General features: G+C 35.9%; 1 protein-coding gene across 8 annotated transcripts in view; it reads left to right on the top strand.

Annotated features, from left to right (window-relative positions):
* Positions 1-24,763, top strand: part of LOC148614445 (uncharacterized) — a 53,559-nt gene extending 28,796 nt beyond the window's left edge. Inside the window, exons 2-6 of one of the 8 annotated variants that reach the window (XR_015923653.1) lie at positions 7,523-7,706; positions 8,116-8,255; positions 15,502-17,362; positions 23,634-23,821; positions 24,431-24,763. Coding sequence is in view for 3 of the 8 variants with exons in the window: in XM_088588528.1 (XP_088444654.1) it covers positions 7,523-7,706; positions 8,116-8,255; positions 10,852-10,914 (387 nt within the window). In the remaining 5 variants the exon portion in view is untranslated. The other 7 variants (XR_015923656.1, XM_088588528.1, XM_088588530.1 and 4 more) reach the window with 7 other exon arrangements.
* The last annotated feature ends 2,870 nt before the right edge of the window (positions 24,764-27,633 follow it).

Genomic DNA, 27,633 nt, shown 5'->3' with positions numbered 1-27,633 from the left:
AAACGTTTCATTATTTCGCATTGGTCCATCTTTTAATCTTATCAATAGCCACAGATTTTGCGCGAACAGGATTTTTTGAATAGTCCATTTCACAATTATCGACATCTAAGTTTCTATTTGATGTCACCTCTGACGGATACAGTTTCGTGATAGGACGTGTCGTCAGTCCATTTTTGGTACGTATAACTGCTGATCTCGCTATTCTGTCTCCTTCTGGGTTGAGCTTGTCCACCACGGCTAGTGTCCATTTGGTCGTCGGAGTATCGTCATAAACTTGTACAACATCACCAGCTTTTATAGTTTGTTCGTTTTTCCCTGTGTTCTGGTGATATTCTCGTAGAGATGTCAAATATTCGTGTTTCCATTGTTGTATGTTTGATTTTAATTTTGATAGTTTGTTCACAGATTCATGAGTCATGATATGCGATGAGTTTGTAAAGTTTCTATTCTCCGGGTAGGGAAGGGAAGTTATTCTTCGCCCGTAAAGTAAGTGAGCTGGAGTAAGTGGTTCTTCGTCTAATGGATCCCATGAAACGTATGTGAGTGGTCGGTCATTTAGTACAATCTCAACTTCGGTAACAATTGTCGTTGGTAGTTCTAAGCTGATAAGTAAGTGTCCTATCGTTTTCATTATGCAACGTTTTGTAAGACCTATCAGCCTCTCCCACCAGCCGCCATAACATGGGGCTCCTTTAGGTATAAATTTCCATGTTGTTCCGTAATTGTTGAGTTGGTCTACAAGTAATGGCGATCGTGTAAGTTCTTTGATCTGTTTTGCGGCGGCTGAAAATGTTGTGACATTGTCAAAAATCAGTTTTAGGCAGTGATTTTCTACGGAACGCCAAGATAAAACATGTTTTCGGTTAAACCAGTCATCACTTCCAAGTGAACGGCACGTGTGCTGGCACAGGTGAATAGACAAATATATACCTTTTTGATTCTTGTTTCTTGTCCATTCTTGTTTTTAACATTTAACGCACCTGTGAAATCCACACCTGTTACAGTAAATGGCGGTTCTTCTCTCAGTCTATCTTTCTGAAGTGGGGGAGGATTGGGTGTCAAATAGGGTCGGCTTATAATTTTCCTGCAGTTCACGCATTTTGACACTTTTAACAGCTTGTCGTATCGCAGGTATCCAATAACTTTGACGAAGTAATGTTACAGTACTCAATAATCTTGAATGAAGATGAGAAACATGTGCGTCCATGACAATGAGTTGTGTAAGCTTGTCTTTTCCTTGAAGTAACAATGGCAATTTTGCAGACTCGTCTAATTGTGCATTATGGATGCGTCCTTCACATCGAATCGAGTTGTCCTTTTCAATGTATAGCTTAAATTGTTTTATAAGATTGGCCCTTTTGTTCCCATCATTTTGTAGATCTCTAATAACATCGGGAAAATGTTTGGTTTGAGAATCTGTTATCCGATCTACTGATGCGCTTTGAATTTCATTTGTTTTCAACGTTGCAGTTTGTTTCTCGATTGATCTACAATTCTTAATGAATCTTTTAATATAGGCAGTTACTCTCAACAGCTTTTTAAACGAATTAAATCTGTTGATATCAATGGTCTTAGAGAGTCCTTGCTTATCCGTGTTATCCGTCGTCATTGTACATGCGTATGTATTGATAACTTCTGACTCGTTAACAGTTGACAATATGAGGTTTTCATCTTCCCTCCATTTTGGCCATTTGTCTTCATCAATTAGCCAACTACGACCGTCCATCCATAGTCAGCTCTCTTTGTATTTTTTTGCTGAAATTCCTCTCGATAACAAATTGGCCGGATTATCATCAGTTGGGCAGTAATTCCATACACATTTGTTTGAAAGTTCCTTGATCTCTCGAATATGATTCGCTACAAATGGTTTCAAGTTCTTTGACGAATTTAATCAATTTAAAACAATTTGGCTGTCGCTCCATAACACGGCACGTGTAAATCCTGTATTCTTCGTGACGTGGTCTAACAATCTACTTCTGATAACGGCAGCCATCAATTCTAATCTGGGTATTGTAAGTTCTTTTAGCGGCGCAACTCTGTTTTTGCCATTACTTTGTCCCATTAATACGACATAAGCATATGCTCCATAAGCTTTTCTACTAGCATCTGTAAATACATGTATGACAGTATCTTCATTTTCATCTGAACTTTCGTCGAAATAATGACGAGGTATAGTTGTTTTCGTAACCTCGTGAACATCCTGCGCAATTTTAATCGACTCTGAGATTAAATTTTTTGGTAATATCTGGTCCCAGTTCAAATTTTCCTCCCACAGCTTTTGCATGAATATCTTGCCTCGGACAGTTACTGGACTTAAAATTCCAAGCGGATCGTATATCGTAGACGCTTGTCTTAAAACTTCCCGTTTTGTGAAAAGTTCCCCATTGATTTCTAGAATTTCTGACGTAGCGAATCCTAATGTATCGTTTAACGTAACCCCAATGTCTTGATATGACGATCATTATCTAATTCATTTTCCACGGTAGCTAGTGTTTGTAGTATTTGCTATTTGAAGCCCACGAGCGTAAGTTGTATGCACCATCCGAAAATACATGTAATTGTCGAGCAGTTGTATAGTAGTTTGATCATTCTTCTTCAAATTTGAAATTGGATATTGTCTACATACAAATCCTTTGTCAATTTTTCTGTGATTTCACATAGATTTTCTTTCATGTGTTCAATAGTACAGCGCTAAGTATAAAAGGTGAACATGTGGCACTTGAACATGTAAGTTGTTAAATCACTGTTAGGGTCTGTTGGATTACTAGGCCAGAAAAAAAATCTTGTCACGTCCCTATCCTCTTTCACCAGTTCAATGTTTAGAAATGCCTTCTCTATATCTGTATTTACCGCGTACTTGTTCAAACGAGTCATCAAAATTGCAGTTATGTCATTCAATGTCAGAGGTACATTTTGTAAGCAATTATTCAGGCTAGCACTTGTTTGTTCTGTCTACAGCTACAATCATATACAATTCTGATTGGCGTGGTCACGGAATCTTTCGTCACCGGATGGTGAAGTATATAATGTAACTTCGTATTTTGAACGACTTCATCGGTTGTTACTTTTTCAATAAAACCTCGCTTCTCTTGCTCTTCTATGATTTCTGTGTACTTGTGCAGCAACTGTGGTTCTTTACTTAAACGCCTAACTACATTCCCAGTTCTTTACATAGCAACTGTCTTATTTACCGGTAATGCCAGTCTAATATGTCTCCTTCAAATAAGAGTAAATTCAGTTTTGGAAGTTTGTGATAGTCACAGCGTGCTCTGTATTTTTACGTAGACTGAAGATTTGGAACTTGCATGGTGGATTAGTGAAGTAACTAGAGGTTGAAGCTACAGTAGGTTGTACACTTTGGTGCATAAAGATATGAGCATTTGGACTCAAAGAAGTAGCTTCATGAGTTGCGGTTTGACTAGCGTCTGCTAAATTTTGAATTTGACGAAGTTTAAAGTCTAAATTTTACATATACTCATCCGAGTCTTGTATTTGGTCTGCTATTTATTCTTATTTTGTCTGTTCCAAAATGTTCTCGTTGAGGTCTGCAAGAATTCCCTTTTTTCTGTTTGACAGCTTGCAGTAGGGTTGAAATCTCAACAACATCCGCCTCGAACGGCTCCGTGGTCTGTCGTATATCGTCAAATTCTGAAAATTCCCCTTTTTTTAGTTAATAACCCCCCCCCCCATAAGAAAAACCCTAAGTGCCTGAATTGATCAGATATATTGGTAACATCAATATCTTAATTATGAATACCTAAAATATGAGTTTTACGGTGTCGGTATGCTGTGAATGAGAATTCTGTTTGATACTGAGACCAGTTTTCTAGGGGTAAGGGTAATATTTTTAACATTGTTTTTAAAATCCCTTCTTGGAAATTAGTTTTTCTTGGTTTATTCATGTAGATACCAAATGTGAGACGTTTTAGTTAAGCAATAACTTGTAGAGTCGAATTTATGTGATTTTTGACCGATTGATTGATTGTAGGGGTTTAACACCTGTGCAGCAGTATTTCAGCTATATTCAGACGATAAACATAAAAGGCATGATAAAATGAACATAGAATTATGATGAAAAAATGGAAAAGGGATCGGACACAAGGATAATAGGGTCGATAAAGTTTGATTGCCACAAGATAAAAGGGGGGCATGGGTAAGGTCGGGCAATTTAGCCTCTGTAGCGGAGCGCAAAGGTTCCTCTACTTCTATCGAATACCACAGCAGGGTTCTTTAACGTGCGAGAAACATGGCATCTTCCCCAACACGGTGCACCACTATGGTTTGCGGTCAGGTTTTCCGTATTATAGCCTGTTGCCCCAGCACGTAACACGCCAGGGGTACCCCATTCCGCCACATTGGGCACACATCACAGTTACCCTGTGGGCAGAGCGCCTAGCCCCCGGCCAGGTTTCTGAGCACTATTTAGTCGCCTTTTACGACAAGCTTAGCGATGCTGCAGGCCTATTCTTTTAACACCCGGACCTTCATGGGGCTTTTTTGACCGAAAAATTGAAAATCCCATTTTTCGCATTTTTTGATAATTTTTGACTATGAAAATCGCCAAAACTCATCAAAGGAACCTCAGAAGTATGTTTGTTTGTTGGGCTTAACGTCCGAGCAGCAATATTTCAGCTATATTGAGACGATGAACATGAAATTGATGATAAAATGAACATGAAATGATGATGAAATGAAAAACGGATGTGAAACAAGGACAATGGGTTCGACAAATTTTTATTGCCACTGGAAATAGGGAGAGGTGGGTAGGGTCGGGCAATTTAGCCTCCTGTGGCGGAGCCCTATGGTTACTATTCCGGGAGAATACCACAGTAGGGTTCTTTAACGTGCGAGGAACGTGGCATCTTTCCCAACACGGTGCACAACTATGGTTTGAGGTTTTCCATATTATAGCCTGACAACCCCAGCATGTAACACGCCAGGGGTACCCAATTCAACCACCTGGGGCACACATCCCAGTTGCTCTGCGGGCAAAGCGCCCTAGCCCCCGGATAGGTTTCTGAGCACTATTTAGTCGCCTTTTACGACAAGCTGAGCGCTGCTGCATGCCTATTCTTTTAACACCCGGACCTGTCAGGGAACCCCAGATGTATGAATTGTGAATTGTGATAATACTAAATAGAAAATACCAAATAAGCCACTTTTTACTGAAGCATTAATACTCTAGGAGTTTTGACATTGAAAAATATGTCAATGTAGCGATTTGTCGGCGGGGTAAGGGTATATTTTTCGCATTTTACCGCAAAACCCTAAGTGTTACCGCAACGTTCTTGGTACTATGAGACAATGGGCTACATTATAGTACATACATATGTCAGTTTAATATGTTTAGTAGAAAACAGAAGTTCCTCTTATCAAAAAAACTTAAAAATAGATTTTTGCCTCAAGAGGGATAAAAAGTAGCCAAAGATACAAAAATCTTGTTTAATTTTTTGGCGACAAAAAGATTCGTAAATGGGAGGTATAAGGGTACCTGAAAATCAGATTTTGGTTGATGAGTAGTGGGGTGCATGGGGGGTTATCTCTTCCCACGTAGTATATGCGTGAGGTCTCCTTGTTACCGTAAATTTGACAATTATACACTTTTAAATTTTGGAATGATTCAAGTTCACTCAGCATGCTTCAAGCACATGTCCAAAAAGCACAATTTGTGATGTAACTCTTTTTGGGGATTCTGCGTGAAGAAGAGTCACATTGAACGCGAAAAAGCATCATCCTTGAAGAGTATTGACAAGTTTGATTTATTATCTAAACGTCAAATATTGATTATAGTATACATGTATTTTTAACCAAGTAGCAAAACACCGCCTCCACTGATTATGAATGACGTCATTTACGTTTACTTTCACTTCCGGGTTTGGGGTATTCCATAATTTTCCAAGCTAGGTTTAAGTAATATGTTGATATTGATATTGTTTAATGTAAATACTGACTCCTAGAATGATAGCACTTTCGATATTTATTCCGATATGTCAAACCTTTAGAAGTTAGGGGCCATGGACTATTTCTAGTGACGTATCTCACTAATTCAGATAGCAATAGCGTCAAAGGAAACGCTAGCCGATTAATAAGCCGAGTTTTATAGAAATAGAACGAGTTCATAGAAGAGAACCACAGGGATCTTTGCACAATTATGAAATAATATTAGGGACATATGAGCCAAGGTTCGTTTGTTTGAATTCGTGTAACAATTATCATGTGCCAGCGGATGAATAATTTTGAAGGTCTAAATACGGAGCAAGTTCGCCGAACATGGCAGATTGCATTTGGCTGCAGTGCTGACATCATCACTTGGAAAATAATGAAAGAGCCATCGAAAGGAATTAATGCTGTAAGAAACCATCAATAATGCAATTTCCCACCACACCAGTACTGTCGTTTGACGGTCATTGCGTTTTACAATATTATACGATATTTTCCGCCAATATAAGAGCACCATCTCAGGAATCTAATGGGAACCTGACCATGCTCCGAATTTTTAGAGGAGTCCAAGTTGCACATTTGCTTTTGTTGCTTTGTGTGTGTGATCGTAGTTACTTTGTGTTCTTTGTTGTGTATATCCGTTTTCCATGTCTGGACTTTGTCCCTTGGTTGCATTCTTTTGGTTACGGCTACAAACTTGGTTCCCTTGATTACTCTTTGAAATGAATGAATTACAAGCATTATTTATGGTGGATAATAAACAAAAACGGATACATGGTTGACATTATTTAGGATCGTTTGATGTGGAAAAGGAACAAGGAACTATTAACTTCAGTTGGTGAATTCCAGTGCTGAAAACTAATTAGTATTACAATAGGACTAGGTTGAGGACAACACAAGATGCACATTTTAAATACAAAGAAACTGCTATCACTAGGGGGCAATATCATTCTGTTATATATCCTGCTGAATAGAAAACGCATTTATTGTAATAAGTTTATCGTTCATTTTTAATTGGTATGTTCTACCTGCATATGTCTACAGTATACATGATTATTGCAATTATTAGGTGTTGAATATGACCTACAGTCACAGAAACGCAAAATATAATATTTTAAATCGTGGGCCAATTTATCCAACGGACCTCTCGCCATACCTGTTACATTATCATCTTTCAAATTTCATAAATAGATGAAAATTACCTATTTCCTTAATTATCAGGATGGGAAGGCGTGAAGGTTGATGAGTTCTTTCTTTCTTAATACAACTTCCGTTCATTGTATTTTTTGTTTATGTTACTGATGCATGGAATACTATAATTGCTCACCAAAACACCGATTAAGTTGCAGAAATATATACACTGTACAATGTATTTACCGCTAGTTCTATTTGTATTAAGTTTACAGTGTCTCATAAACTATGTATGGCTGGAAGTTTGTCCTTTTTAACTACGTATTTTATTGATTGTACATAATGTGTTTTATTCTATGTAGACAAATACAAGACACGTTAATAAATATATAGGAAAATATGTATCACATACTTGAAAAACGTTTAAAACATTTTACTTAACTATGTATAGATGAGCACATTTCACGATCAACCCCCAGCACAAGAGATGAACAGAATGGAGGGTCAACAACAACAATCAAACGTTATTATTGTTAACCAACAACAAGTACAACGTCCACAATTACTAGTAGGTCCAGAGGGAACGAGAGACTGGACGACTGGCCTTTTTGATTTTACTGCTGATGGAGACAGCTGTGAGTAGCGGAAATCGTAACTATTTCGAGCACATCTAAGCACTGAATGCGATTATTGGGTGTTGAATATGACCTACAGTCTCATATTTGACAATAGGGCAAGGCAGAAGACAATAATGAAGATTAAGTTATCTGATCCGCACAATAAAAACCTCTGTGTGTGAAGAAATTATGATACTCAGAAGAAACAAAAAAGATATATTCAGGCTAAAAATCTATTTTCTATTTCAGCTCCACCTCTCTGTTCCTTTAAATAGAAATTTAAAAGTTGATCCCCTGAACATATACCCGAGTTGTCAAAATTTTGAATAACACAATAAACGTTTTAATGCGACAGATAGATTCGTAAATGAAAAAAGATCTTATGATTTCGAAAATAAATTAAATATAATTTTCATATTGTTTTAAGGCTTATATGTGTGGTGTTGCTTTTGTTGTGCATTCGGCAGTATGTCTGTGCGAATGGGAGAACATTGGTGTGCGCAATGTATAGTTCCGGGAGTTGACGTTAACATAAGGACAAAACTTCGGACCATGGCTGGAATTCGGGTAAAATAAATTTAGATATGAATTTTATTTACTAGTATATGATTGTTATCTTGTTTACATGTCCGTTAACGACGGACATCACTTTCCGTTTACGACGGATAGGACATAGTAGTATTTCCCGACTGTCCACATGATGTGCGATAACTGTTCAATGTTTGTTTTGATGAAAGGAATCTCCTGCTTGGTTTTTGTCTAGAGATTGAATTCAAATTCCGCCCTTAAAAATATGAACGGGCTTATAAATTGATAAGAAATACTATTAAATAGATTAGCAAAGCTGTTTCATTACATCCAATGTTTATTTTCAGAGGTAGTCATAGTAAATAATAGCAGTAATAAGACCTATTCTGCTACACTTACCGCTCTCTTTAAATCTGTACTATCCTCCTTTGGTCACGAATATTGTGAACTAGCGTTTACGTACTGGATTCCTAAACTCCATTAAGAACCTATACAAACAACGCTACATAGCAAAGACCAGTGCAGGTCCGGGTGTCAACAGAATAGGCCTGCAGCAGCGCTAAGCTTGTCGTAAAAGGCGACTAAATAGTGCGCAGAACCCTAGCTGGGTTGTGTGGCCCATGTGGTCGAATGGGGTACCCCTGGCTCTTACACGCTGGGGTTGTCAGGCTATAATACGGAAAACCTGACCGCAAACCATAGTGGTGCACCGTGTTGGGAAAGATGCCACGTTCCTCGCACGTTAAAGATCCCTACTGTGGTACTCTCCCGGAGTAAGAACCATAGGGCTCCGCCACAAGAGGCTAAATTGCCCTACCGTACCCACCTCTCCCTCTTTCCAGTGGCAATCAAAATTTGTCGACCCCGTTATCCTTGCGACCCATCCCATTTTTCATTTCATCGTCATTTCATGTTCATTTTATCATCCACTTCATGTTCATCCCCTGTATATAGCTGAAATATTGCTGCTCGGGCGTTAAACCCCAACAAACAAACAGAATCTGCAAAATGTTCAACTAAACAACTTTCTTAACGTTTAACTTTTATACCCACAGCTGTCAAAAAGGGTCTCCAGTCCCACCATGACACTTGTCACTACCGTAGTGGTATTAAATTAATGTGGATCCTGAAAAATTCAGCAGATTTTCTGGAAACGCTCAATTCGAGATTTTTATCAGAATACCATAGCATTAACAAATATGATTTTTCAACTCTTTATATTTCTATTCCCCATACTCAGTCAAAAACAATTCATCGTTGTCAAAAAAGAAGGTACACCTAAATACAGATATGTAGTAATTGGTAGATTATTCATGCTTTGTTAAAAAACGATTCCAAAATCATCTTCCAAACATACTAAAGAAATGCTAGTATTGACAACATATTTGTCCAGTGTGATGGACGCGTTTTTACATAAATGGTCGGCATTCCAATGGGAACAAATTGTGCTTCTCTACTTGTTGACCTATCCTTGCGCTATTTAGAGGCTGACTTTATAGTTGATCTCATCCAAAAGAAGGGACATCGTTTAGCAAGATCCTTTGATCTCAGTTTTTGCTATATGGTTAAACAATCCTAGTTTCGGGAATCCAAAGAACTTGAGATAAAGTATACTACAGACACTGTAAAGTCAAACATATCTTGATTTACACTTAGAGGTCGATGGTAAAGGAAAACTATTTATCAAACTATATGACAAACGCGATGGATTTTCATTCCGTATTGACAATACTTCTTTCATCTGTCGCAACATCCCATTTGCATCTGCGTATAGAGATATCATATCACAACACATACGTTATTCCAGAGCCTGCCGCAGACTCTTTGTACCGCGCTAAACGTCTGGAACAGGGTAATGTTGCTACAAGATAGAAGTCCTCACTACAGGTGTTTTATGGACTTCATTATGAACTCGTGTGTATCCATCTGCACCATAACTCGGCGGGTGTTTCTTGGAAAGCATAGACTTACCCTTCCGCTGCACCTAGTCCATGATTCCAGATTTTAATGCAGTTCGAATTGCTCATTTACTTTTGTTGCTTTGTACTTATTATTTTTGTTATTTTATGTTTTTATTGTATGTGTCTGTTTTCCGTGTCTGGTATTTGTCCCTGTTAACATTCGTTTGATTTCCGCTAGAATCTTGGTTCCCTTGATTACTCTTTGTTACCAAACATTGTATCATTCACAGGGGAGACTGAAACAAGTTTAAAAAGAGAAATCGATTAAATAAATCAGAATTTCAAAAAAACAAAACTTAAGACACTAAAGTCTTCCCTAATACTACAATTTGAACAATAGCCTCTGCTATAAAAGTAACAAAAATTTACTAAAAGTACATAAGAATATGTCACTGTAGATCAGAGTCAAATAAAGTCATAACGCGGCTATTATCCAAGTACATCGAAATTCTAAAATAAACTACTGTAGAAAAAAAATCAAATAAAACAGTCAATCACAGATATGTTTGACTGTATGTAATCTACGACAACAACTTTAAACAAATATGTTTAGAGTCCTTTTTTAAATGTACAGTGATTTTTCATTTCGTAGATCTGCTGGAAGGATATTCTAAAAGTCCCCGCGGCAACATCGAACCTCCTTTCATCATATGTTTATGTCCGTGCATTTTCAGGCATTTCAGAAAATTAGGGCAGCATTTTCCGATCGCAGAGATCTTGCCGGCTTAAAAAAATGAATGAGATCTTCAAGATAAGAGGGGCTATAAATGCATATAATAACAGTTTATACTAGCTTCGAAATTGGAAAGGTAACCAGTGTAGAGTCACGAGAGTGTTGGAGTAATGTGCTCAAACGTCTTTGTACGTGTAACGAGTCTAGCAGCAGTGTTCTGTATACGCTGCAGTTTGGATTGTATCGAGGCTTTCACACCATACATTAAAGCATTCCCATAATCCAGCCGCGACGTAACAAGAGAAGCGTCTTCGGTTATGTGATATAATCTGTCCTATGTTTCGAATCTGAGGAAAACTGTATTTTGTTACTGCGGAGGCCTGCTTCTTCATTCTACAGGTTTGGTCGAGAATAATCCCAAGAATTGGTATCCAAAACGATTCATTTAGTGTAAGTCCATCAAATCTAAGCTGTAACTTGGTGAGATTTTTAACTTTGTATTTCGGAGCAATTCTGTTTTTTCTTGGTTCAACTTTAATGTTGGTGCACATCCAGGTTTCAAGGAGTAACCTCTCATCCGCAGCGTTAGAATCAAAGACATAGGAAGATCTAAGTCCAAAAAAACTAAGTGTATACAAAATGTACTTAAAACCAAAACTATCGAAATATGGGGACAAATTAATCACTAAGAGGTTCTACCATGTGCAATACAAGGACCGAAGCCTAAGTTATTGTAGGGATTTTAAAACTTGTTATATTAGTACTTAATTTTTTGATAAATAAAATATGATATGATGAAGTCTGACATCTTGGTAGGTGAATATTCGCGGGGGCCTTAGATCCACTCTTATGGTCATTGACCCAGTGGTTATTATGACTACACATGTCTGTATTAACTTGATATAGCTAGTTTAAGTTCAAATTATATCGTTGTTACATAATTCGGCTTTTTACAATATCTCACTGAATTAAAGTCGAGGAACATCAAAACACAAACAGTAGATATTATAGGAACACCCAAAAGACGTAGGTGCATACACAATTCAATGGATGTTTTTTTTTCCACTTTTTATCCTTAAACATAGATTTGATCGTTCTATATTTTAAAAAAATAAATTGAGAAACCAATTTTCCGACTTTTTCATTGGAAACTTGGTTTGTTATTTTACTTTGCCGAACTAGATGAAGAAATAATACATCTACTTTTTGGGACCACAGGCTGTGGGGAAGTTTAGTAGTTGAATGGCTCAGTGTTGAAATTGGTGATTCCGATGCCATAGTCGTTACTTTCAATATATCACCCTGTGTATAATACGTTGTTATGGCATTCGTGTTTTCAGAATTTAAATACGTCGTTCTAGAGGGCCGTGTTTTTTAAAGTTGAAGTAATAATGTGTTGCCCAATACACATGGTTTTTTATGCTTCTTTCTCTTCCGATGGAGTACTAGTGACCTTTGTCATGGTACATGAGTCCTTTATAGGGTTCTGTGTCGTATGATTGTCTTCCCCCATAATACGGAAAACCTGACCGCAAACCATAGTGGTGCACATGTTGGGAAAGATGCCACGTTCCTCGCACGTTAAAGAACCCTACTGTGGTATTCTCCCGGTGTAGGAACCATAGGGCTCCGCCATAGGAGGCTAAATTGTCCAACCCACCTCTCCCTATTTACAGTGGCAATCAAAATTTGTCGACCCCATTATCTTTGTGTCCCATCCCATTTTTCATTTCATCATCAATTCATGTTCATTGTATCATCAATTTCATATCCATCGCCTGAATATAGCTGAAATATTGCTGCTCGGGCGTTAACCCCAACACTCAATCATAGGGTTGTCTTTGGAGATTGAATAATGCTGATTACACACAGAAAAGACTGTATTCATCTTTATTCTTAGCATTTTCACACCTATACGTCAGGATACTAAAGGACTGTTGAACAACGCTCACTTCGAAGATAAAGAAAAATATGCACTTTTAAATGGCATGCATTTAAATAAAGTAACGGCACATTTGTAAAATACATTGTAAAGAATTGCCATCTTGATAAATCTGAATTCAACATGACTATACTGTCAATGCATTGTGGTTACTTAAATAGAAAGATTGCAGTATAAGTATATTTTATAAATAAAAAAATCTGAATTGGTATGTAACTACATGTATTCTCATCTCATCTATCCTCAAATACCTGACATCAAAAGACAATATCGACACATTCGGGTTTGCCTCTTATCTTAAGTTTCATCTCGGCATTGACAAACAAGGAGGTTTTTCAATATATGTGAAGTCCCTGTTACCAACAATCCGGGATATTTTCTCCTAATTCAGATGCTCTTTAAGATGCATCCACAAAAAGTACAGGGACAAGTGTATGTTGCTCATATATTAAAGTCATCATTTCAGAAGTTAAACCGTCGTTAACTAGAGCTGACTGACCGGTCAAGAGTGTCTTACTAAACTAATTAAACCGCAGATAAATTATTTTGAGAACGAGATTTTTTTTAAAAATATAAACACTTTAAGCAAATATAGCTTATGCTTCCATATAAACACGAAATTTTAAAACAGGCTTGGTGAAAATGAAAAATATGCAATAGGTGATGGATATAGTATAACAAAGATATAAGGAAAAGAAAAAAAATATGTAAAATAAAAGTTAAAAGAAAGGTAAAAGGAACATATCTTCTTGTTTATTTTTTTACAAACTTTGATCCAACATGTTATCAAGACGTAATATTTGTTTAGAGAGTAAATAATTAATCGTTCTATATAAATGTACCAGAATTGGATTTAACATCTGTTTAAGTACAACGTCCCTAATTATCGTAGAAAATTGGAACTGGTCATTATCATGTCGTTTGTTTATTTATCTTAAGGAATTTTATTGAACAATCGACTTTGAAACACTGAAAAACCTTATGTCACACATGAACAGTTACAGTCGATACAGACATGACGTTAAAGATAAATATTTGGAAAGTGTTGTGATAATAAAAAAAAAAGCTAAAACAAATCCAAAACCAAAAACAGGAGGCAAGCAAAAACTTACCTACGTAACAACATTAAATGAAAGAAAAAATCATCATTATTGTTTTTTTTTTTTTCTCTTTTATTTTCTGATTTTCTATTACAAAATGTTTTTTTTTTGTCTGGCATTCTTGGAGAATGTTTAAGGAATTCGTTTTGCATCCTGCTCAGTTTACTTAAACTGAACTCTGAATGAAAAAAAACATGTTCAAATAAGATATGTGATACAGTGATTTATACGAGTGTTAAATCGGACCATTCACTCGGAGAACAAATAAAATTACTCTGGTTGTGAGTGAATTTTATTTGTCCATTCGCCAGAGAATATTCTCGGATTCTTTTTTCAGTATTAGCCTATCTTTGTACCTAAATAGGTCAAAAAGTCAAGATTGTTCGAGCGTTTATGTCATCTTGGGACATCAGATATGAAAATAAAAAAGGTAAAATCGCGTAGCCCTATGTCGCTGCTCTATTATAGTACCAAGAAAATTGGGATGATTCTTACAGTCAATGACTCATTTGTAAAGTATTTACCCCAAACCGACGACAAAGCGCTTAAGTTGACATATTTTTCAATATCGAAAGGACTTAAGTATTTATGCCACAGTACAGAATGTATTTATTTATTTATTTTTTTTGATTTTCTATTTAATACTATCCCAGTTGATATTTCTGTGGAGATGTTCATAGTCAGAAAAATTCCTGTTAATTCGACCCCTCGAGATATTGCACGACGAAACGGCACAAATTTGGTATCATTCTATAGATGAAATTATGACAAGCTTTTTTTTTAAAAAAATTTTCCTAGAAAAAAAATTACCCTTAGCCCTAGAAAACAGGTCTTAATATGAAACAAAATGCTCATTTACAATAAAACAACACTGTATTTTTTTTTGTATTCATAATAAAGAAATTGATTCATCCATGTTTCGAGCATCTTCTCAAATTTGGCGCTTAGTGTTCGTTTTGGGTTTACAAATATCAGGTAATTTAAGACACGGAATATTCAGAATTTCAAAATTTCTTTTATTCCACCCATTTTAGTCATTTTGTTAAAATACTGAATAATTCAGACTAGTTTCTATGAGATTCAGTTCCTTTATATAATGTCTTATTTTCACACTGTATAAATATTTGAATTCTTGAAGTCCATTTAGGTAAATAAGTGCCACCCTACCCTAGAAGAAGTACCTCAACATGAACCAAAGTTTTATTGGAGATAATTGGCGGGTACTGTTAGCAGTTTTTCTTTAATAATTGTTATTCTAGTTATACTGCAGGATTAATGACAAACACCGACAAATCGGTATTTCGCGAGTAAACACATCCAATTCCAGACGTCTCGTTTTTATTTGCGAAACCAACTTATAAAACAGGTATTTTTTTTTGTATATTTTATAACTATTTAGAAACCGAAAATCGTCCATAGCCAAACAAATTCGGGTTTGCTTCAAATTTCTTCATAGGACTTTTAAAATAAATAATGCCAAATTCGGGGTCGGTTTGAAAGATGAATTGTTTTGAAAGACCATTCTCCAATAGTGTGTTTTACAACTCGCAAGTATACAATAAATAGATGGAACTGTCTCAAAAATTTCTAATTTTCTATTTCTTTTTAGGACAGTCGTTAGGTGAGTAAAATGCGTAATATTTAAACTTTATACAAGTATATACGCATTTTAAGATTAAAATTGATTTTTTAATGCACATGTTTTACCAATAATAACAGCTCATTTCTCTCAGATATAAAAGAAATATAAATAAAAAATAAATAAAAAGCAAATTTCTAAAACGACACTAACAAACAGTGCACCACTACTGAACGCAATGCTACGAACAAGTAAGAAGATAGGACCCGTGCAGGTCCGGGTGTCAAAAGAATAGACCTGCAGCAGCGCTAAGCTTGTCGTAAAAGGCGCTCTGCCCACAGAACAACTGGGTTGTGTGCCCCATGTGGTGGAATGGGGTACCCCTGCCGTGTTACATGCTGGGGTTGTCAGGCTATAATACGGAAAACATGACCGCAAACCATAGTGGTGCACCGTGTTGGGAAAGATGCAACGTTCCTTTCACGTTCAAAAAAACTCTACTGTTGTATTCTTTTGTAAAAATACGACAATACATCAATAAATTCTTTACCTCTGTATTACCACATTCCCGTATCTTTATATTACCTCATTCCTTTATTTTTTGTATTGCCACATTTCTTTATTTTTGTATTACCACAGTTATGTATTTTGGTATTGCTATATCTAAATAGTTGTGGGCCTTGAAATATTGCGTTTTACTTCGGCCTGTTACTTATGAAATAATGAAAATAAAAATGTACTTCATTTTCAAAAGTTACTTAAAATTACACAAATATTCCTGTAAAACAAGTCGCATGCATGTATTAGGTAACTTTAAAGTTATACAATGGACTTAAAAACTGCCATATGAGGGGTAGTACCCCAAACATGAGGGGGGTTCCCTAACTTGAGGTCTTGTAACCTCTGACAATCGGTATAGTGGAGATTTCCCCGATTTAATCCTTTTATGTGAGAGATTTTGTGTGACAATTTTTTTCCTCCCCAAAACATATCAAAAAAATCTTGTAAAATGTTTATTGTTCTTGTTATGCAACATTTACATTAAACCACTGTGGTAGATCAAAACTGGTTGTTTTCCTGATTTAAAAACTCTGTAACTTGTTTCATAATTAAATAATCATGTTGCACCATATGAAGCCTACGTGTATACCTATCTTTTAATTGCACACATGTGACACTTGTGTCAACAGATCCTCGAACCGCGATAAGACAAAAGAAGCTGCCCACGCTATCTTTAATTGAGGGAAAATCGTCCCTTGAATGAACTACAAATGAAGTCCGATACTTAATGTATTTGCAAATCAGTCCAAACGAAAAATTACGTTATAAGTATATATATATCATCGTGGATTTATCCCAGGGAATCCGATTCACTTAAATAAACAGACGACAACAGGGTTGTGGCACAATCGACATAAACCGTCATTTTTTTTAAAAGAATTATTAAATATAGAAATACTAATTTCAAGCTCCTAGTCTATTATTACATGTAAACATATTTTTAATTAATGATCTCAAATTTGGTTGCACCGTTGAGGTGAGATTATCACTGAAATACATGAAGTTCTATTTTCATATTTATTCCAATGAGACATCTCTAAAAATTGCATTATTGTTTTTTCGCCTATTCCGCTTTATTTTTCACTCGATATGATATAAACACAAATTCTTTATACATATGTATACATAGCCAACGGCACTTATCGAAAACAGATAGTACTTCGATTATAAATGTATTACTCGGTGCGTGATCTATCTGCTGCATAATTTAAACCCCAGGGCGCAAATTAATTGTGAGTGTGAATTGAATGATACGCGTACGATATATGTGATGTAAAGGAAATTAGCCTCCGTACCAAACATCACACAATGGAAATAATTAATCGTTAAGGTAATTTATATTTATAGTTGAGCTGTCTAATCTTTTAATAGAAATATTCGCGTAAATTTTATACATGTAAAAGTGAAGTAAGGGAAGAGCCTTAAATCTCCATTCAGATCGGAATTTTATCATTTCTTTTAAATTCTTTGTCACAAGTGTAACTGCATATGTATAAGGTTTAAATTTTATTCATATTTCTCGTCTTCGGTTCACTTGGTCAGTACTAAAAATATATAAAATTACTTTGATACCAAAAATGAACTATAAATACATGTACAAGTATACCGCTAGTATATTACATATTAAATATTTCCACTCAGTATCTGTGTAATGTCACTAAGGACGCAATATACACGCGTGTCACTTATCAACTGTCAGCTAACTACCATGTGTCTAAATACATGTATTTTATGTTAAATTCTGAAAACTTAATTAGGGAATAATAAAGCCCCTGATTAAGGTTTTTATAATATTGGGACTAACCAAAGAAAGTATCGCCCTAAATTTAGCGATAAAACATACGTGTATATTATAAAGATTACTATGTAGAAAAACAGTAATACAAATGTACACATTGACAATTCATTATACAGGTATATGTACAAAAACGAAGTCCCTTTTAATTTGATACAGGTCAATAACTATACAAATGTAAGAAAAGACATCTTTCACCTCTATATCCCCGCGTTACTGGCCCATCTCTAACACCAATAGACACATGTTCGTTTAAAATAAAATCGATCTAAGTATTACACCGAAACTGCCGTCTAAAAAAAGAATAGCTTATAAACCATAGAAACAACCTACTTACATCTCAGATGATTATGATGATTGTGTTTTGTTAACAAATTCAACATTCAATTTTATAATGCATAGCTAAACTAAAAGAAGTCAATAATTACATATTTTTATAACATGTATATTGTTTAACTGATACAAATTTGCTGCATGCCACTTGTCAGCTTTTTACTAGATAACAAGTGAGATAGTTCATAAATCTTTTGTATATTATGTCAGACATGTACATGTAACCACAGAGGCTTATTAGTGTCAACTAATTAAACTGTTTATTATTATATTTTTTGCTTTTCATGCGAAATTATTCATCTACAACATTAACACGGAACATCCGCTACAGATTTTGAATACATATCCCGTAATACTTATACAAACCAGACACATTGTTTTCGGTGCAAGCGAGAGTGTGAACTTCTTTTATTTGGCTGTACGACTAGTTTAAAGCAGGGTCTGTTTGATTGGTAAAGTCGTTCCCGTCCTTTCTGTCAAAAGACGTTCAGGCTATAATACGGAAAACCTGACCGCTAACCATAGTGGTGCACCGTGTTGGGAAAGATGTCACGTTTCTCGCACGTTAAAAACACTGCTGTGGTATTCGATAGGAGAAGGAACCTTTGCGCTCCGCCACAGGAGGCTAACTTGCCCGACCCTACCTACCTCTCCCTATTTCCAGTGGCAATCAAAATTTGTCGACCCCATTATCCTTGTGTCCCATCCCATTTTTCATTTCATCATCATTTCATGTTCATACGAAAAACCAGACCGCACACCATAGTGGCGCACCGTGTTTGGAAAGATGCCACGTTCCTTGCACGTTAAAGAACCCTGCTGTGGTAATCGATAAGAGTAGGAACCTTTGCCTCCGCCACAAGAGGCTAAATTGCCCGACCCTGCCTATCAATCCCTTTTATCTTGTGGCAATCGAAATTTGTCGTCCCTATTATCCTTGTGCCCCATCCTTTTTTTCATTTCATCATTTCATGTTCATTTTGTCATCCATTTCATGTTCATCGTCTGTATATAGCTGAAACATTGCTGCTCGGACGTTAAACCCCAACAATCAATCTATCAATCGCTTGAATATAGCTGAAATATTGCTGCTCGGGCGTTAAACCAGTTTAACCCCAGCAAACGAACTAACCCAACAATCATTCAATCAATCATTGAACTTTACTGTCTTTACAAGAGATATTCCCCAACTCCAAGCTTCAAAACCATCGACAGCAGGGTAAACCTTACTTATGGTTGATATCTCGAGTATAGAATATTACCGAACTTCAACTGTTTTCAACTGAGACTGACAAGAAATTTGACTTTATTTGTTTTGTTTTGTTTGTTTGTTGGGGTTTAACGTCCGAGCAGCACTATTTCAGCTATATTCAGCAATTTAGCCTCCTGTGACGGAGCGCAACGGTTCCTACTCCTATCGAATACCACAGCAGGGTTCTTTAACGTGCGAGGAACGTGGCAACTTTCCCAACACGGTGCACCACTATGGTTTGCGGTCAGGTTTTCCGTATTATAGCCTGACAACCCAAGCGTGTAACATGCCAGGAGTACCCCATTCCACCACCTGAGGCACATATCCCAGTTGCCCTGTGGGCAGAGCGACTAGCCCCCGGCTAGGTTTCTGAGCACTATTTTGTCGCCTTTTATGACAAGCTTAGCGCTGCTGCAGGCCTATTCTATCAACATCCGGACCTGCACGGGGCTTTATTTGTGAATAAATATTCTCTGCAATTGGATTCAATTTTGATTTCAAGAACTGTTTGCAAAGTTAACAGAAGGAAGCATTTACCGGCCATAATTCATGTGTACCGTATATAAATGTACAATGAAATTGGATATATTAGTGAAATACAAGTAGTTATGTGTTCAATTGAAAGTAGATTTGAAAAAAAGTTTTGTGCTAAATTGTGTTTTATCTGCATTCCAATGACTGGATGGAGGTGTTAAAGGAATCATATTTACTATAGGACAGGTACATTAATCAGTGTGGTTAACATAACTTTCTATAATTGTGCTAACACTTAACATTGTTGTGGATACATAATTATTTTGAAAATAAAATGTTAAGGAAAAAAAACAATTCATTTCATAAATATTTTGCTTTGTTTACAGTACATGTTCAAAATGTGTTCAGTCATAAAATTAGACCATACCTTTCCTTTTGCATCCTTATTCTGAACAAAAGTTGGAAACTCGGAAAATGTGAAGAAGTATGATCATTCCTGTTAATCATACATGTGTTAACTATGAATTATAAAACAGACCTTGGAGTATGTTCATAGCCGTATTATATAAGGGAAAAGTCAATGAATTATTGCATGAACATACATGTACATTTATAAACACTTACCCCTAGCATCTTTAAACAAATATTCATGTAGTGATGTACAGACTTTTAATAAAGCTAATCATGTCCCCTTTAGAGTAACTTTTGTATACATGTATTCCTTGAATGATGATACTTCATTTGGTACTATGGTGAAGCGTATTTGTGTGTGTGTGGGGAGGGGGGATATGCATGTCAAATACACTATCAAATTGCATTTTGAATTAACATTTTTTTTGTTTATGGAGCAAAAACTCCATACAATGTTGTCTCTTCTTAGTTGGCAAATTGTTCATCAACTTCAATTATCTATGATGATACCTCATGATCCTTATAAAACAAATGCTTAAGAGAGTTCAAATTGTACATGTACACTCATGCAATGTCTTAAACATATCACATTTACTCCAAATGCTAAGCCGTTACATACTAAGTTATCTTAAAAACTTTCTGTATTCATTTATGCAGATTTCGAAGAAAAACACATATAACAAATTTTCAATGAAAGGAAATATTGCCTAGAAATTGTTGGGTATGGAATATTTTCTAAGATAACATATACTATATACTTGTAAAAAGGGGGGATAACCATGCTTTGTTCAGCAAAAAATGATGACATCTTTAACACAAGTTACTAACTTTCTTGCTTATATTATAGACAACTACAATATGCAATGAAAAATGTTTTTATTTTTCAAATAAAACGAAACTCAAAGCGTAGTCGGCTATCGCAACTAAATATGTTATTCACACGTATCCGTCTCATGCCAATGTATCTGCAGTCGCCAGTGCGCTTGTTTCAATATCGCCGCTATATGAAAAATTATATGGTTTAAAAAATGTAAAAGTACAGTGGCATGCGCTCTGTCGATTTAGTTGATTTATACTTCGTTTTAAAGAGCATGTTTCATTTTACCTGAAAACTCCTGCAAGTAGTTATTTATCGGTAGCGTTTTGTATTAAATATTCGTTGAAAAGAAACGCAAAAATATGTCATCTCGAGCAAGTTACAAGCATTTTTTTAATTTTCATCTATCTTTTTAGACTACCCGCAGCACTTTTTGAAAAACATACATATTTATTGACCTACCATTTAAATTTGAATGTAGTTTTTTGTCAATTTCCCACTGCTTTTTAGACATTTATTTGGTCTGACCACGGCTTGATAAACCAATCACGTGACTCATTTTTATTGAATATTTTGACATTTTGTTGATCTTTTTGTGTTTGGGAAGTTTTATTTTATACACTAGTATACTTAAGATATAAACACTGACGAAATTGCACTTATTAAGGCGAGTTTAAAAGTAGCTTGTTTTCGTTGTTGAAAATATGACAATTTATGACATTTTTCCTTAACACACTCGCGTGAATCCAAGCGTATGCAAATTCACTCCTCCTGTATAAATTATGTTCATCATATACATGTATGTCTTCTGCTGTTGAGAATTTCTTTTTCTCGTCCCTACCCCTAAGAATTTTTTATCATTGCATGCCCTTGTATGAAATTATAAATGATTTATACCAGGAAAGCGAAACATTGCACGTGGACTTGGATACGATGTCTTTACCAAGTTGGTCGAACCCTTTCATGGAAAATATCATCATGTAGTGGTTAACGATGGTTTTACAAGCCCAGTTTTATGCCGTGATCTGTTTGATAACCAAACCTACTTGACGGGAACAGTGAGGAACACCAGAAGGAACATGCCAAAAAGCTTCAAAAACATGAAACTACAGACAGTTGAACGAATTGCGAGACAGCCCGGTAAAATAATGGCTCTAAAGTACGGAGACAGGTAGACAGTGTGCTTTTTGTCTTCCATAAAACCTCCAAGGTAATACTAGTGTGTAATACTTGCATAAAGTGAACTTGTCTGAAACAAATAATTAAGTCACGAAATATAGACTTTCTTCCTTATTATACATTGCATTGTATATATGTCTTTAAGTGTAATTTCCAAATAACAAATATTTAATCATAATATTTAATCATACTTCTTTCAGTTTGGAAGCCCCGTGCAGATCCGGGTGTCAAAAGAATAGGCCTGCAGCAGCGCTAAGCTTGTCGTAAAGGGCGACTAAATAGTGCTCAGGAACCTAGCCGGGGGCTAGGCGCTCTGCGCACAGAGCAACTGGGATGTGCGCCCCAGGTGGTGGAATGGGGTACCCCTGACATGGTGGGGTTGTCAGGCTGTAATACGGAAAACCTGACCGCTAACCATAGTGGTGCACCGTGTTGGGAATGATGCCACGTTCCTCGCACGTTAAAGAACCCTGCTGTGGTATTCGATAGAAGGAACCTTTGCGCTCCGCCAGAGGAGGCTAACTTGCCCGACCTTGCCCATCCCCACTTTTTCTAGTAGCAATCAAAATTTGTCGACCCTTTTGTCCTTGTGTCCCATCCTTTTTTCGTTTCATCATCATATCATATTCATTTTATCATCCATTTCATGTTCATCGTCTGAATGTAGCTGAAATATTGCTGCTCGGACGTTAAATCTCAACAAACAAACATCAGTTTGGGAAATCATACGAATTCAAGAGGCGTTGAATATGATGTTCCAAAAGCAGTTGTCATGTATAACAAATTAATGGAAGGTGTTGATCTGGCGGACGAGATGCTGACAACTTATGACCCAAATGTGAAGTCTATAAAATTCTGATGAACGTACGTCTTAGAATCACTGATGAATTTACCGAAATAGTTTTAGTGGGAAAACATATTGTTTTGTCTATGTCCGTCTGTCTGTCTGTTGGTCACAACTTTGTAATCACAACTCCTCGGAATCTCATGAACTTTTGTAGGTAGTTAGGACATGATAAAGATGTGGATATTACCAGGATTGTATCATTAACTGAATTTCGTAGGAGATATACCACTTTGAACATAGGAGACATACGTTTTTGTATGCAAACAAACAAATTTTAATGGAATCACTTTTTTGTAAAATAAAAAATATAGAAAGGTCCATTCTAAGACATCGCCCTATTTTACACAGTCATCATATACCGGTAGAACTTCGAAATATTTAGAGCTTTTATATCAGGACTAATTTTACTACTAGTATCAGTTAATATAAACTAAAGGAATATACGTGTACATCATTTGTATTTCAAAATGAATACTTAAGTATCAAATTTCAGTGAATAGCTACATCGTGTTTCTACAAAATCGAGGGCTTGTGAGCAAAATGTCAAGGTTGGACTATACAAGTCGACTATAAATACAGGGGCTAATTGGAGATTATGCATGTGAGAAGGGACTGGCAGGCCAAGTATTCATCCTGCTCCCCAGAGACTGACAGAACGCCATTTTATTCATCTAATTCCAAGTTAGTTTTAATATTTTATTTATTTTTCAGTTCGAACGAAATCTATGATGCTTTTGATAAATAAATTTGGAAAGATCGTCGATAACTTTGTTAGTGACTGGATTAGATTCATTCAAATATCAAACTGTCAAAGTGAATATTTTCCATTTTGTTTTCAGTATGAACACGCACACGTCATTCGTTTTTTTTTTAATATTTTATACATCATAATTGTGTCTGTAAATAAAATCGGCTTCCATGCAGTCCTTTATTTAGTCATGACTATAACATCTTCAGACAATTTGCATATAGCTCAAAACGGTAAATAGTTTACCAAAACAAATATCTTCGAGGATCTTTAAACCATGGCAAAATATATGAATTAACTCTCATGATACATTGCGCGGACCTAAAGGTACATTAAAATAACGTAAATGGTTTTGGAATTATACATGTACAATGTATTTAGAGGCGCTGAGCATAATTCCTTGATAGTTTTTGGTATACTTACTGGAATGAAAAGCTGTATGAGGTGAAATAAAATTTAATTGTAAATCTTATAGTAGTCAAAACATTTTACTTTTATTTTGCCGTTCACAAAAATTCTCTCTATATTTTTTTCTTTTTTAGATATAAAACGTAAAGTATGCAGAATTTGTATTGCAAGAGTGAGAACATGGTGTCCTGATAATTCGTGTAACGTTGGGTTATGCGTTGCAGCTTGCTTCCAATCATTTCATACAAGTGTAACAGAAATATGATTGTACTATGTAAATGTACATGCAGCATTAAATTAAGAACGGACCATTATTTGTAGAGAAAGAAAAGATAGCAAAATATGTCATTTTACACAATCATCATTGAAATTCGCGTGGACAGATTAATGTATTTAGTGTTCAAAATTTATATAAACTAAATATTTTTCATAGGAGAAATGTCAATAAATTAGTATAAAATGCTAAATTAGACTCAATTTACTATAATGGTTGATTGGCATAAGATTCACAATGGTTAAAACATCATTAGTGTATCATCATTAAACGTTGTGGGGCTATTAAAATCATTACAACGCACGAACAAACGCGTTATAAAGAGCGCACCGACTACAATCAACTGAGATGTTTTTCAACTGGGATGTGTGCCCAGGTGATGGAATTGGGTACCCCTGACGTGTTACATGCTGGGGTTGTCAGGCTACAATACGGAAAACCTGACTGCAAACCATAGGGTGCAACGTGTTGGGAAAGATGCCACGTTCCTCGCACGTTGAAGAACGTTGCTGTGGTATTCGATACGAGTAGGAACCTTTACGCTCCACCACAGGAGGCTAAATTGCCCGACCCTGCCCATCCCTCCTGTTTCTAGTGGCAATAACAATTTGTCGACCCTATTATCCTTGTGTCCCATCCCTCCTTTCATTTCATCATCATTTCATGTTCATCGCCTGAATATAGCTGAAATATTGCTGCCTGGGCGTTAAACCCCAACAATCCATCTATCAATCCGACGTTTTTCACGATTTTTATGACGTTGAAAATAAACATCGCGCATAACAATTGATAAATTTGAAAACGTCGCATCAAAATGGTTAAGTAATAACCCTGATCAGTGACTAACGCGAGTTGTAGGTACATGTAACGAACATGAATTTCCACCTTCATTTGAGATATTTATAAATGAGATGTGAGACTTATAATACAGTGTATTTTCTTTCTTGACAAGACAAAACTTTCAAGTTGGTTTGTTTTTTTTCAATTAAATTTCACAAGAATATTATTTCGATTATAATTTTTAATCACTACAAATTAACAACAAAATCTCCGCGGGACAAATTTGCTATTCCAGATACGGCAAATTTGACATGCTTACAGAAAAGTGTAGTAGGATATTTTTTTTGCTGATCATGTAGTACTTTAGTAGCCTAAGCATACATGGCATGCAAAGAGATGAAAGAAAAAGTTATTGAGGATTTAAGTCAGATTTCCCACGGGAAAATATAGAGTTCCTATGGGAAAATCACACATTTCCCATGGGAATTCTAAATTCATAATAAAAATCCATTTTTTCTATAATTTCAAAATTACAAATAACATTTGATTTCTATAGATAAATTTGTTTTAACCAAGGGAGGTAATTTTGATGAAATATTACAAATCTTTTTTAAAATATCACAACTTAATTGTATCTTTAATACTTGTACTGTTTAAAAAAAATCAATTAAACCATATGAGTTTTGAAAAAAATAACAATTACAAGAACATTTTACAGGAAATTGAAACATGATTGATTGATTGTTGGGGTTTAACGTCCGGGTAGCAATATTTCAGCTATATTCAGACGATGAACATGAAATTGACTATAAAATGAACATGAAATGAAGATGAAATGAAAAAGGGATGGGACACAAGGACAATGGGGTCGACAAATTTTGATTGCCACTGGAAATAGGGAGAGGTGGGTAGGGTCGGGCAATTTAGTTTCCTGTGGCGGAACCCTATGGTTCCTACTCCGGAAGATTACCACAGTAGGGTTCTTTAACGTGCGAGGAACGTGGCATCATTCCCAACACGGTGCACCACTATGGTTTGCGATCAGGTTTTCCGTATTATAGCCTGACAACCGCAGCATGTAACACGCCAGGGGTACCCCATTCCACCACCTGGGGCACACATCCCAGTTGCTCTGTGGGCAAAGCGCCCTAGCCCCCGGATAGGTTTCTGAGCACTATTTAGTCGCCTTTTACGACAAGCTTAGCGCTGCTGCAGGCCTATTCTTTTAACACCCGGAACTGCACGGGGCACTATTATTATGGCAACAGTGGCTGCATATTCTCTGGCTTCAGCTTTATAATACATCATATTTTTAGTCTTTTTCATTTCATTATTTATTATGTGGAAAACATAGGAAACTACTTTAAATCCATGTTATACACACCTAAAGAAGAAAAAAAAGGAGACAAATTTGAAAATACCAATACATGTGTAACATTATAGTAAACATAAAGCATATTTTTAAGAGGAAAAAAAGATGTATATAAAAAAACACATATACATTATATACTGAATATGTCAAAATCTGTATCACATATGGTATCAACCCTCAACCTCTGTCACCCCTTTGTCCGGTGACCCTTGGGATGATATAGGAGACTCTGGTTGATAATGCATACCATACATATTTTGACATGTCATTTTTATTATATTCAGCATTTATATTTTAAGATTTTTATTTGTGTGATATATCTACCAGTCCATGTAATAATGTATTGACCATCTCAATTTTAAAATTAAGAATGTGACTACATTGGGAAAGTATGATATAACAATTAGTTCATGATACTTGAGTCAATTTGCAGTATATGGACCTATTGGTTGCCAAAAAATCTCAGCTGCACATGGTACAGATTAATTTGGGGGCTATCATATAGTTTGTATATGGCTCTCAGCATCATCAACTATTTGCTAAACTGTGTACATGTTTAAACGTAACAATATCAGGCATAGGTCAAATGACAGGCATGTCTCGCATACACCTCCTGAAATGGGGGGGAAACGTTTTCTTTTCTCACTTCAATCTGCATTTAGTTCTATAAACGCCCCCTTCTCCCCCTTCTAAAATCCTAGATCCATCCCTGAATATATTACTATTTTCTTACAAGTATACTGTAAATTAAAAACTCATCATGTTGTTTTATCATTAAAAAAAACATGACAGACTTAAAACAGAAATAATAAAGACTTGCATTATATTTGTTATCAGGTCAGCAAAATTAGCACAATTTTTAATGGAGATTTGTTACATATTGGAGGAAATCAGGGTTTCAATTTTACCAT

This window comes from Perna viridis, chromosome 6, assembly GCF_037379345.1.
Source record: "Perna viridis isolate PV_CMFRI_1.1 ecotype Kerala chromosome 6, ASM3737934v1, whole genome shotgun sequence".
Classification (NCBI taxonomy): domain Eukaryota; kingdom Metazoa; phylum Mollusca; class Bivalvia; order Mytilida; family Mytilidae; genus Perna; species Perna viridis.
The sequence above is the reverse complement of the archived record's forward strand: the minus strand, read 5'-3'. Positions and strand labels throughout refer to the sequence as shown.